Consider the following 13,599-nt stretch of genomic DNA (forward strand, 5'->3'; position numbering starts at 1 on the left):
TCCCCAAAAAACGCCCCCCGAAGGGATGCTTCTTTGCCCCAGCATTGAAGTAATCATACTTCAGTCATGGCCAAGCCAAACACCTGGGGCTGGGGGCAAATATATTCTCCCTCAAAAAACAAAACAAAAAACAACACCAACAGAAGTGATTACTCCAGAGCTATACCAGCATCCTTGGAGATCAGACTACATCCCCCTAGCCCTGTGCTAAGCAGCCATCTTCATTTCCAGTTTGTGTTAATTACAAGCCTCTACCTTAGATAGCCTAAAAGCTTGATGGTTCAAGGGGGGGAACAAAAAAATAACAATTCACATCTTTCCCAAAACTCTGAAAGGTAGGAACCATCTCAGCATAGACAAACAATAGAGCTGCGCTTCAACACAGGCAAGTAGCTGCAAATACCTCAAGTAGCTGCAAATACTGCAAGAAGGAATTCTAAGCCACACCACTTCTGGGGGCTGCTATCAGACAGTTCATGCCCAGTAGCTTCCCACCACCAGGCCCATACACGACAATGCCTGCCAGGTTTTACGCAAGCACTATTTGTATCACAAAAGCCTCCCAAAGCTCCAGTCCGGATGGTGCTCTTATCAAGCACCATACAAGTAATTGTGCCCTCATTAGACAATTATCATGGTTTGGTCTCTCTGGAAGTTCTTTCAGAGAGTAGATACTGTAATTCACACACCAAGCAGCTGAAGCTTAACTACGGTTCACAGGCCGGCGTGGTTACCCACACACATCAAGAAGCATGCTGCTACTGAATCTAATACCCCAGCAGAGACTCACCGAACATTCACCACGTGCTCCAGAGTAACTCCAACACAAAAGGAAGCACGCCACCCACAGCCATGAAGGAACAGTTGGTCCATTACAGGAAACAATGTAGCAGAGCTCAACACGCATGGAGAAGACTAGAACACTCGTATCAAGAGGAACAGCCTTCTCTTACCTCTATATATTAGCAAAAGCACCGTTCTGGGTGTGCTCCTCAGCTGAGATGAATTTGCACCTGATGACTTTGTGCAGCTACCCTCCAGGTGCAGAAACGAGCCCCACACAGGGGCCTCTGATTGCTCACAGCTTTCAGGACAAAAGTTCTCCATTCCAGCCCAGCTCACAGAGCCTGCCATGCCCTGGGTACCCTAACCTGCCCAGCCAACGGCTTGCAGGTACACTGCTTGATCCCACTGCCTTGGGATGCTTTAGAGAAGCACACTGCATTAATCTCCTCTGCAGATTAGCCACACGATCACTATTTCTTACATCCAGTTGTAAATCACTGGGTTTCCTGCTTAGGCCTAGATAAGAGGATAACCCCTAGGCTACACACCAGCTGACAATATCAAGTCTTTTTGTTAGGGAAATGATTGCAGATGACTAAGTGCTTTCACCTGCTTCTCTTTGCCAGGTAATGTCTCAGCCTTGTGCCCCCAGCTGAGCTAGGCCTGTACTGACAAAGCTGTGGGGGCAAGGGGAAGGCCGCCGGCTGTTAAGGGTAGGCTGAGGCGCAGCTGTGGGCCAGGAGGCCACGTCGTCACCAAAAAGCAGCTTGTTCAAGGACAGGCTGGGTGAGATCATTGGGAGCTTTCACCATTTTCTGGCTTTTGGTGTGCTACCTACTTGTCTGGGAGGCATTTGTGAGAGGATATCGTAAAGGTTACACGTAACCAAAACTGAGTAAGCAAGAGTTTCCCTATCCACCAAAATTTGTTTTGGCCAATTGACATTCTCTGAGTATCACGATGGAGACACTGCTTTCTGCAGCAGTGTACAGGTGAGGCTGACAACCAGAACAGCCTGTCCAAAGGCATGGAAAAAAAAACCTTAGATGTATGAGAGGAAAAGCTTTGCTTTTTGCTGACTGCATACGCAAATATCTCCACATATCCCCTCTGTGCCCACAGAATGCAAAAGCAGAAATTGTTGCCTGTTGCACAGCCTAGGTCACTGGATATTCTTTTTATTGCAAGTTGTATTTTCTGTAAACACTCCAGAAGAGGCAGAAATATATCTCTTTGAAAACACATCTCAGTGGAAGCCAGAAAGTGAGCCACTGATGTCAACTGCAGGACAAAATGAATTCATTGAGCTGAGGTGGCTGCAGCTAAGTCACCTCATGTCTCTCCAGCCACCAAATCTCAGCACTTACAAGTCAGATACAGCACTGAGAGGTTGTAACAATCAGAAAGATCAACACGTGGAATGGTGATCCAGGAAGCGTAATGACAAAGGGTCTACTAGCATGATGGAAATGTGTTACAAAGAAAAAATGCTCACTTGTCTCCAAAGATCTAGGCTCACAAGGGAAACTCCACCAAGGAGGGATCTCCAACCACAGATCCTTCCCCAGTGGCAGTCAGCGTCCCTTCAATGAGGTCTAAGAGAGATGTAGCCAGGCTCCACCCATTATGGTTGCACAGCTTAATTGCCTTCACCTGTGCTCCCAGGGCTGACCAAGTCCTTTCCCCAGGTGCTTAATCAGTGGTTCAGGCCATGACACAACAGGTTTTGTTCCATTTTCCATTCCACACTTTTCTTTCCATTGTTTTAATTAGCCTCACTTAAATTTCAGAAGTAAATATTAAGAGTATCAAAATTTACAAGACTTCAGATATTAGGCACGTAGATAGACAACAAAATATTCCTCAGTGTTCCTGTCCATTCACACCCCTGCAATCATTCTAGTCTCAGCTCTTCTACTGTGGCCCTTATGCAGCAGCATCCATGCCCAGCCTTATCTTGACCATTTGAAGGTATAAACTAAAGGCAAAATGAGCAACAGAGGCCCATCCTTTCATTTTTTTCTGCTCTGAAGAAGACATACATCCTGTGTGCTGTGATCTGCTTTCCTGTTCTCCACTGGGGATATTTTTTATTGCAAGATTCACAGTCAGAAGGATATCAGTGAGGTCATAGAAGGGAGAACTGCAACAAGCAGGAAAAACATCGGTAGGTTACAGAGTCAGCCAGTTATTCCAATAGCCTTGCAGAACAAGAGGCAAAAGTAATATCCCCAGTTAAAGCTAATTAAATGCTACAAGCCTCATGAGAAACTCAGAAACGCAGCTGTAAACTGCAGAATTGCAGAACTTTCATTTCTTCCTTTTTTTTCTTCTTTGTTTATAAATACTTTGCTTACATGTTCAAATTCGTGTAGATAGCATTCATGTACAGAATTCTAAAAGGTGCTGCTAGAAAATCTTGCCCTTTTTTGGCTCATTGATCTGTATCATTCCATGTGATGTCAGTAACCACCTACACAGCTGCACTTTCAGACAGGGAAGTGAGGAGAGAGCAGATGACTGCCTAGAGCCCACTCACCATGGAGAGGCAGCCTGAGGCTGGGGTCTCCAGGTATGACCCTTCGTGGCATTTCCCTGGTGCCAAAGTCAAGCATCACAAGTCCTTTTCTTTTCCCTCTGTTTGAAGATCAGCTGTATCAGCGTCACCAGTGCAGGCAGCAGGCTCGGGCTAGCGGTGCTACCAGCAAGCAAAGCTCCTGGCTGGCAAAGGCAAGCAGGACAAAAGCTGCCCTGGGGTGGGCAAGTGTAGTAGATGCAGGGCTTTGCTCCTGAGTAGGACAGACGGCTTGCATCAGCCCAGAATCACTGGAGCAGGTTTTGCCACGGTTAGCTTTTCTGTCTCCTCTAGCTTTAGCACACGTCGATGCAAAAGGCAAGAGCGCATTTACATACCGGACACCTACATTATATGCGTGCACGACTCTCCTGCCTACTCAGGAAGTTTCTACATACACAGTGAGGCCAACTAAGCAGCTCTTCGTGCAAAACGTCCTTCTTCTTTTTTTTTTTTTTTCTTTTTTTTTTTTTTCTTGTTTGTTTGTTTAGTTTTTCCCATTTTTTTCATCGCCCGCCCGCCACCCCACAGCCCGCAGACACGGAGCCCACTCCTAAGGCTGACGTTCATTCTGATGTTAATCTCTCCCCGGCTCCCTGCGGGGAGCCCGAGCATCCCCATTCAGACGTTTCCTCTCCGCCCCAGCCACGTGGGTGTATCTCTAGATACATACAGATCATGGCGTGAGAGCATCTTCTTTGGCAGCTCCTTTCCAAGTCCCCACAGCTCTGTATTAACGAGATATGTTAAACAACAGGCGCCTATATGCGGTAAAACAAGCTTCCGTATTTAAAATAAACTGTAAAGGACACGTGTTTTCCTAGGATTGAATAGACATAAGAAAATATTTAACCGTCCTACAAAAATGTCAACAAGGTATGAGAAGTACGCACCTAATAAAAGAGATAGAGGATACGATAAAAAGGGGCCCTAAATCAAAGAGCAGGTCCGCAGCAGCAGCAAACACTCGCACTGATGAAGGAGGACGACCTGGCCGGGCTTTGCTGCTCATCCTGCAGCAACCTAGCGCCTCTCTGCCCTGTTTTCCCCTCTGTCCCTTTGGGTGTATGTGGGACCCATCGTGCTGTGGCCTGGCAGCCGCAAAACTGCGGTGCTGTGTTGGGAGCTTGGGAGATCAGGGTGTGCTTCTTCCACCTCCATCAGCCTTTAAAAAAAAAAAAACAACAACAACCGCAGAGCAAACATTATCTATTGTTAATTACCTGTAAAGTAGGGCTTTAGCCACTTCCCCAGTTTCTAAGAGCTCTGAAGTGAAACCTGAAAGAAGCCACCCATTGTTTTCAATTGTGCAAGGGCCAGGAGCAAATAGGGCTCAAATTGCAGCTCTGAAAGGCAACAGGAAATTGGCATCCCGGTAATCTGCTCCCGACTATTCATAGTAACAAAGGCTACATTCCTCCTAAAATATTCACCATTAGAAACCCAAGGCTGATCTATTTAGTAAGGCCCACAGAATAAATCTGTGGAAATAAAGGTTTTTAATTAGAAGGCCATAGGATATGGCTCTAGCTTCCAGCCCCGCGAGCCCCTTGTCGTATTTAGAGCCCTGCCTCGTTTCCCACATCTCCAGACTCCCGACGATCAGGATCACTGCCATTTCCAAATATTAACAAACCCCAAACTGACAAACATGAAGCTGTTCGTACTGCACAGCACGTTATACCAAGGGCACTTACAATTGGCCCCTGTGCTATCATCACGTATCTTTCCACATAGGAGTATTATCACTTCCAAATCAGTGCAGTCAGAGGCACACACCTACACAGCCTGTGGCACGTTACAACATCCGATTTATAAATACTCTCCAGAAAGTGCTACAATGGCAGATGCTGACTGCCTTCCCCATTCATTCATTCGTTCATTCATTTATTCATTCATTCATTCAGCTTCCTGTACAGAAGAGTGACTTTACGGTGGAACACCACACTGCAGACAGGAGAGCTGCTGCCTCACAGCACGGCTCTGTGCAGCCCTCACACCTCGGTCTTCCCCTCAGCAAAGGGAAATGCTTTCCTCTGAGATTTTTTTGTCATTCCTTATGAAAAGAATGCGTTTTCAGTACAAGCTCAAAATGCTCTGAGCTACTTGGTAAAGAGATATTGCAGTTTTTGCCACCAGAACAGATAAAGTTGTCCCCAGCCAAGTACATTAGAGTTGTCAGCAGGCAGAGCAAGCCGGATTAGCGACTACAGGGGATGCTATCTGCACCTGGCAGCAGTGATGTGATGAATGAGAGAGGAGTCACCACGTGAATGCTCCTGCTCCAACATACGGCAAGAGATAGAAAGGGGAAAGCAAGCCTACCGACTCAAAAACTCAAGATTTGAAAACCTCACACAAAAAGATAAATGAGACTCCAGAAGGACCCAATTTATGTCCACCACTTGCTCCTACAGTGATCCTTTGACTGATTATTACAGCATAAATGATGCATTTCCAACTGTAACAGTGTTTCCTTATGTAGCTCTGCAGGTTAGTAAACCTAAGCCCAGACTCTATGTGCTGTCAAATTTTGGCACAGTTCATATCTGGATCTGAACTTTGAACCAAAATTGAAAACCTGAGATCCAGCTGTGCTGTATTTCCTACCCTGGCTAACCAGGATCATCATCACTGTGATTTTAAGAGAGACAGATCTTGCAGAAACACGTTACAGTAGTGGGTGCCCAGTAGCAGAGGGTTAGGTGGTTCACACAACAATGGCTTTTTTTCATCCAGAAGAGCTTTGCCTGCATTGTAGAATAACGAACAAGCATACAATTCTCTGAAAAGAGGAGGTATGATACAGGACACAATAGGAAATGGATTTGGATAGGAAATACATTTTGCTGAAAATGAATTTTGAGCAGGGGCAGCTGGGAAACCTGGATGTTGAAAACAAGGTACCAAAATTCAGAGAGTGGAAAAAAGCCACAGCACCTCCTCCTTTGTCCCTTGCAAGTGGTTTATTCATTTTCATCTTCAAGTGTCTTGCTCAGAGCACGTAGATCCAAAAGTATCTCACTGAACACTATCAGTAAGAAATAGTGCTGTTGAGAGGATCTTTCCCAGGCCAAACAACAAAAAATGTTTTTTCCTGCTTAAAATGGGGAAGAAGAATCCCCATAGTGTCAGAAGGGCTGTCAGATGGTCCGAATCCTGAAGTGTTCTGCAGAAGATGCACAATTTCTTTAAAATCTGTTAAAGAGTTAATCGACCAGATAATTTCAGCATATGCTTAGAATATTCTGGCATCTTTTCCCAGTTACTCTGACAGATCAACTAGGAACATGTTAATACTGATAAATCTTAGTCGTTTATAATACAGCATTCCATGTAAACCAACCTAATTAATGCCACTGCTGCAAAATAGAGAGAAAAAAAAAAAGAGAGAGAAAAAAAAAGAGAGAAAAAAAAAAAGAAGAAAAGAAAAAAAAAGAAGAAAAAAGAGAGAAAACCAGCACCAGGATGAAACCCATTCAGTACTGGCTGCTGGGCACCAGCTACTAGTGGCTGTACGCTGTCCTCGAGTGAACATAGGAGGTGGTGTAAATCTGTTGACTTCATTCAGAAGCAATATTCTGTGTTACCAAAGCAGCCATACTGCGGTCGTGGCCTCGAAGGGTCAGGCAGGATGTGAGCTCCATTGTTTTCCCTACTGCACAAACACAATGTTCAGCCCTTTGGGGTAGAGCCCCTGTCAAACATTTGTGCTTTTTGACAATGTGTTCTGGAGGGTATTTGTTTTCAGAGTTGTAGCGCTGTGCACGTATACAAAGACAGCGCAAGAGAGGCATGCTTACCACTACACCTTTCTCTAGTGGTTAGACAAATGTATGATTCTTCAAAAAATGAGCAATTCACAATAATTATATTTTCAAGCTGAAGGTAACTGCCTTTGTAATACATGTAACAATGTCCTTCCCCTGGGATGGCACGCTCTTTCCTTTGACAATATAGTCTTAGGTTTTATTCCAAATGCATGTGTGTATCAAGAGCACTGACAGATCCTGGCATACAGTATGGCTGGGTTTCACCCCTCCATACTTAAACCTAGTAAGAGTACGCGTGGTTTACAGGAAATCTGTCCCATATTTGTATTTACTAATTAGTAAATGAGGAAGTTTCTCATCTGAAGATACCTTCACCTGGAGAAGCAAGAGTGGCAACTGCAAGTGTTATACTGGGAAAAATAACAGCATTGTATCTCTTGGTCATAAATATAAACTGAGCAATACATGTCACTCTGGGAATAAAGCTAGGCTAACAGGCTACCTACTAAATAGGCTACTCCTATCAGTGAAAAAGGTGAGAAATCGTTGCAGCTAGGAAGGAAAACTACTTCTGACCCACCCTGAAAGCAACTTGACAAATGCTAATCAGGACAGCCGTGCCTCCCACACACTTTATGAGGCTGGTAAATCCAACTGTGTGATATGTGAACAGAATTGTATCCCAGGTTTCTTGAAGCACCAGTGTGCTCCAGCTGGAAGAAAGCCAACAGTTCTTCAGGATTCCTTAGCATCTTGAGGTAATTTTAGCAGAACAAGAATCACAAAAGTATCAGTGAATCCTGAACATTCCTTCAGGACAAACAACAACAACAACAAAATCTCATCATATAAGTCCATTAAAACATTTCATGTAGCCCTTTTAATCCCTCTTAACAGATTTGTTTTATCACAGAGAAAGAAGCTAATCCTCTCCCACCTGTCTTTATGATATGGAACCGTAAACAAGAGCAAGTACTTTTCATTTGTTAAGCATTAACCTCCCCCTGGATAACACTATCATCCACTCTAGAATTAGTGTAATGAAGCTACCTTTAGCCCAACACATGAACTCTCAAATTTTCACCCTACCAATATACTCTTTGCAGCAAGGAACGTGGAAACCTAACATGCTTCCCAAACTCACCTCTTACCACAGTTTTCAAGGTGCTAAGCAAATACAGACTGAATCCCAGCCTGCAGAAGCTTCCCTTTTTCCTTCCTCGCAGACCTTACGTGAGAAATTTCAGCGCTCTGCTGCATACAACCAGATGGCCAGCTTGTTCAAATCCATCAGTGACCTATACAATTAGGTTAGTAGGTCAGCTGAACTTCTTGCCTAATTACACATGTCCAATCCTTTTACACACAAAGTGCCTTTTTTTTTCCCCCTCCAAAATAAAAGCAATCTGAAAATGGTTAAGAAATCATTATCATTTACATTGTAACAGCCACTGGACCTCTGACAGTCTGACCCGCAGAAAGTAACCTGAGCAACTGACAAACTCTGAAGAACTCAGTCGCCCAGTCATCAAAATTCCCATTAGCATTTGGCAAGTCTGTTCAGCTCCTTACATGATACTGTATCTCTAGGTGTACATTCCAGTTACTGTATTGTAGGAAGTAGAACTGACCATAATGACTGACCACTTCGAGCAAATTTAGAATAGCTTCTGTCTCTCCAAGTCAGGAAGGCTTACTTCATGCATCTGTCAGCTTGCTTAACCCCACCACCCCCAGAAAGACATCCACGTGCTCTTATGTGATTCTAATAGGTTCTACATCACAAAAATTTGCCCAAGAGAATGCATCTACTTCCATACATTAAGGCAATCATTCTGAGTTCTGAAGGACCCAAGAGTAAACTCAAATACAGATGTACATCAAATACAAAAGATACAGCATCTACAACAATGTGTTACTTGCATTGCCTCAACACTGCCTTCTCTAGGGTCACAGCGCTTAGAGTAACAATTAAGACATACAGTGAACAGTTATCTTCTGAATCCACATAGGTCAAGTGTTCCTCCTAAGAAACTTGAAATCCCCACTTCAGGTACATGGCTGGAAACAAGAGGCAGAGGCCAACAATGTCTATTTCTTTCCTCGAAGAGAAAGATCCAGCACCATTCCAAGCAAGCTTACTCAACGCAGACCTGGATTGTACCCAGTTATGGAAACATAGTTGGCTCAGTATTTTTGATGGTCAATATGTAAGTCTTAAAAACAGTCTTATCTGACCGATGGTGACTGTTTGACAAGGATTTCATCATCTCTCGAGGGCTGTTTGCAGCTGCCACTGTTGGAGAAGTATCAGTGATAAGGAAGTAGCTCAAAGTGAGTCACTTACTCCTCAGAAACATTCTTCTCTTGGCCTTGGTTCATCTCAAGAAGAACAAATCTTGGAAAGCAGATTAACATACACACTGCCATCCCACCAGCTTCCTCACCTGTAAGTTCTGTCACATTTACATGCAGTATTACCAACTGTATTCTACAAAGCAAATGGTTTCTTAGATGCGTTCATATTGCAACTTCACTGTATACCTTGCAGAAATCATACAAGCCATTCAATAAGGAACACAACTTCCAGTCAGCTCAGACAACACTGGATCAAGTTTGATGGAGTTAGCTACAAAAGCCCAGCTTACTCAAATCATCAGTGTACTGCGAGTTACAACAGCTTGAGTATGACAATTCAAAGCAGCAATACTTCAAAATGCAGTGACACATTTGTCAGATTATTACCTATACTATGCTCCTTAAGTGGAGTTTCTCTAGAACCACTCACTCTGAATACCATGTGCAATTACATCCCTTTAATAAACTTTTTACTTTAAAAGAATTGTGAGGTTAGCCTTGACCCACATGGACAGAAGAAAGAGTGAATGGGGAAACCTCTTAATGAAAAGCTTTTTTGTTGAATACGTGTTAAATGGCCACAAACAGCCGTGACACTTGGGTCACCCTTAAGAGCCTTTAATTTAAAGACAAGGTAGACTCAGTTGACATTGGGAAAACTATGGGAAAAGAGCCAAGCAAGCCACACACACACGTACATTCGCATATGCACACACAACCTTCAAAGCTAGCAAACTGCAGAAACACAAATGTTGTTTTATATCCTGCCTCTTGGTTTTTATTTAGATTTGAGCTTAATAGGTTCATTGCTTCAACTGACATACAATTTAACCAGCCAAGAAGTTCCATATAGGAAAATTTAAAGTACTTTTACATGTTAATTTGGAATTCTTTAAAAAAGAAAAAAAGAAAAAAAGAAAAACTCTTGAAGCTATGGTTTCCTCCTTCACAAATGTATCTCCAAACGCTGTTAAAGTAAACAGGGCCTATACCTCCTGGCAACGTTAAGCACAATGCATACATCCAATTGCAAAACCTTGCTTGACAAATAGTTAGCAAACTTAAAATTAGGTAAACTAAACTAGAGCACAGACTAGTGGTTTTGAAGTAACAACAGGAAGTTACTTGCTACCTGATATCCCACTAGGAAGGAAAAATAAAAATCAAGAACCCAGAATATGCTCACAACTACTTGTTGTAACAAAAGAACTCAAGAGCCATTTTCATTAATTAATATATTTTCTGCATTATAGTTAACATATGTACTTTCTTCGTGTCATCCTTATTTCGTTAAGTATTGATATTTTGTTATATTCAGACATGAGTACATTTTCAAAGTCTTTTTGCAATAAATATCATAAAATAATAGAGATTCACATAATAAATATTCTTTACAATAAAAAAAGTTTTAACAGACTTTTGTCTTAAAAATAGTTGGGATTCAACTTTGTGTTTTATACATAAAATATACAAAAAAGGACCACAATCTGTGGCTAAGGCAATAAAACAGGGAATAAAATTATAAAGTACAGAGCAGAGCTAAATCCACTAAACCAAAGGATCACGAGAAACATTAGAGATTCGAGAACATTTAGGTGACTCAATGACACCTGAAGGCTGTCTGGATACACGAACACCACCAACTTTAATATCAGCATGATACTGATGGACTAAAACAACAGGAGAAGGGTGGAGTGAGCAATATCCTTCAAACATTTGACAGCAAGAGAAAAACAAGTACATTTGCAGCCATAATGTCTCCAATGTGAAGATCTACATAGTGTAGCAAAAACCGAAGTTGTGTTAAGAAAGAATTAAAAACAAAGCAATAGGAACAATTGGCTAACTCTCAGGACTGAGAATGTTGCAAAAGTCAAAAAAAGAAGGAAAACAAACGAACAAGAAAGCAGGCTGCTTACTGAAGAATCAGGCCTTTCGTTTGGTAAAGCCTTACATCCCTCTCCGGAAAGAACACAGACAAGAAGTTATTTCACAATCCAGCTCACTCGTGAGAGTTATTCCTTGGAGGTACCCAAGGGGGTCAGAGGAAAAAAAAAAAAAATTGCTGAGAATGAAAAACATCTTTGGGAAGATATTCAGAGCAAGAAGCTGCAAGAGCCAAATTAGCCCTCACTGTCTCTTTCAGGAGTGGTTCAGTTACAGACTCAGAAGACCCTGCCAAAGTGGGTGGCAGATGCAGATACCAAGTCCACACTTACCATAGAGCAGCAAATGACTATACGTAAAACACTCCACACTCAGTTGACTCAATTAGAGGAGGAGAACAAAGATTCAAAGGGAATAACTTGTGTATTTGAAGGAGGGGGAGGTGAAAGAAAGCAGCCCCCCCTACACACCCCTAAAGGGGGGGAGGGAAGAAAAAATATTTATATATCAGCTACAACCTGAAAAATCAAAAGTTGGAGGAAGTAAACCTCCCTCCAAAAATCATGACGGCTTGCCCTGACCCCGGGAGGGGCAACTCTCCAGTTTACAATAGACAGTGTTGGAGTTCTTGCATCGGCAGCCCGGACGATTGACGCGGTCGTAACACCCTCGACACAGTTTTAGGCATCCTTTTGCAGGAGGGTAACAGAGCAAGCAAGGCAAAAACAAGGACATGGCTCCCATGCACAGGTACCTAGAACAGCAATGTGACTGGGAGCAAGAGCAGGGATTATCCGCGTATGAGTCCCCTTCATCGTCGTTAGAACAGTGGTAGAAGATCCCTTTGACCAAACACATGCAGGTGCCGTACTCCACCATGCTCTCCGCCGAGCACAAGCACTGCCGGTTGCAGGCCAAGCAAGAAGGCAAGGCCCTCGGGGCTGTGCACTCACCACACTTGCACTTCCCACACTGTTCGCAGATAAACTTGTGCTGTGTCAAGTCCTCTTTCAGAGGACCCTTCAGATCATCTACAATCAACGACGACTGCTTGGGTTGCGTCTGGATTGTCCGCTCGGACCTGTGGCCCGGCCACGACGGAGGTGACCGTCCCAACAGTCCTTGCTCCGAAGAAGCACTGCTGTTGCTCCCAGAGCTGGCCGCGCTCCCCGTGCTGGTTGATCTGCTCAAAACGGGAACCCTCGCATTATGCTGATGCGCCACGTGCCCCACGTGGCTGGGTCTGTGTTCATAATTGTTATTCACATTAATCGGTATGATTTCATGAGTCCTTTCGTGCTTCTCTTGCCTCGGTGCCGTCCGCGGACCGGATTTTTTCACCACAGATGGCCCTTCAGTGTAATCATTGCTGCCGCGGATCGCCTTGATCTGGTCCAGCGACAAGATAGCTGTAGGCTGGCTCTCCCGCTCGTACTCCAGCCGCTGCCGGCTGTCCAGAGAGGGCTGCTGAATCACCACCAGCGAACCACCACTGCCGTGCTGGCTTTGGGGCTCCATCTGTAGTGATCTCTACTTCTGGCATTCAGCAGGAACCTGGCATGCATCTGAAATCCTAGAATAATAACGAGAAGACAGGAGGTATAAATAAACATTGCTTGTGTACATATATACACGCATACACAAGATCAAGCACAAAAGAGGAACAAAGAACAGGATGCTGTCTGAAAATAAAAATGCTATAGCAAACCACAAATTGCCCGAGCCACCTGGTGCCGAACTCTTTCAGCAGGGGATTACAGCAACGCTGAGGATCTGGCCCAAGTCCAGCAGCGAGGAGAGCCCGGGCATGGCATCATAGGTGAGGAATGCTGGAGGAGACCCCTCGCCATTAAAATGAAAACTCAGAAAGAAAATAACTATAAAAATCACTATTAACCTGTGCACTAACTTGGCAAGCCATAGAAGTGCGTGCTTCTCGCGTGCTACCGAACTCGGTGTCTAATTAGCAACAGCAGCTCTGCCTGCCCCCAAAACTAAGCTGGAAAGGGGAAAAAGCACTGTCAAGTCGGTGCTCTGCCGGCAGAAGGAAGGGCACACTCAGTCCTTGCATTTCTGCCTGCATCTACAGCACCAGAAAGCTGAAGAGACCCGCACTCTATTGCATCTGGGTATGGCTCCTTCTGGAAGCAAAGTGTGTGCACAGCAGAGCCTCAAAGTAAGTCAGGTGGACAAAGCATTTCCTATAGGATAGAAATTCAG

At 43.9% G+C, this 13,599-nt stretch overlaps 3 protein-coding genes across 12 annotated transcripts in view; all 3 read right to left on the reverse strand.

Moving 5' to 3' along the window:
• LOC149918176 (uncharacterized) overlaps window positions 1-1,426 on the reverse strand; it is a 281,148-nt gene extending 279,722 nt beyond the window's left edge. For 3 of the 9 annotated variants that reach the window (XR_016466050.1, XR_016466051.1, XM_090139161.1), the window contains exon 1: window positions 791-1,422. Coding sequence is in view for 7 of the 9 variants with exons in the window: in XM_090139161.1 (XP_089995287.1) it covers window positions 791-873 (83 nt within the window). In the remaining 2 variants the exon portion in view is untranslated. Of the gene's footprint in view, window positions 1-790 lie in introns of all 9 variants that reach the window. The other 6 variants (XM_090139158.1, XM_090139157.1, XM_090139156.1 and 3 more) reach the window with 5 other exon arrangements.
• Window positions 1,427-6,803: 5,377 nt separating this feature from the next.
• Window positions 6,804-12,897, reverse strand: SPRY1 (sprouty RTK signaling antagonist 1). Its single transcript, XM_031596844.2, has one exon. It carries the CDS (start codon window positions 12,895-12,897, stop codon window positions 11,941-11,943), a length of 957 nt encoding a protein of 318 aa, XP_031452704.2. The 3' UTR covers window positions 6,804-11,940.
• Window positions 12,821-13,599, reverse strand: part of AFG2A (AAA ATPase AFG2A) — a 204,062-nt gene continuing 203,283 nt past the window's right edge. Inside the window, exon 17 of one of the 2 annotated variants that reach the window (XM_090139166.1) lies at window positions 12,821-12,952. In XM_090139166.1, coding sequence (XP_089995292.1) covers window positions 12,852-12,952 — 101 coding nt within the window. In that variant the 3' untranslated portion in view covers window positions 12,821-12,851. The remainder of the gene's footprint in view (window positions 12,953-13,599) is intronic. The other variant, XR_016466056.1, reaches the window with a different exon arrangement.

The sequence above is a fragment of the Phasianus colchicus genome, chromosome 4 (assembly GCF_987193195.1).
Source record: "Phasianus colchicus chromosome 4, bPhaCol1.hap1.1, whole genome shotgun sequence".
Classification (NCBI taxonomy): Eukaryota; Metazoa; Chordata; class Aves; order Galliformes; family Phasianidae; genus Phasianus; species Phasianus colchicus.

Excerpts from the sequence above, each read along its gene's own strand:
- SPRY1 (XM_031596844.2), bottom strand. The coding sequence starts at position 12,897 with ATGGAGCCCCAAAGCCAGCACGGCAGTGGTGGTTCGCTGGTGGTGATT.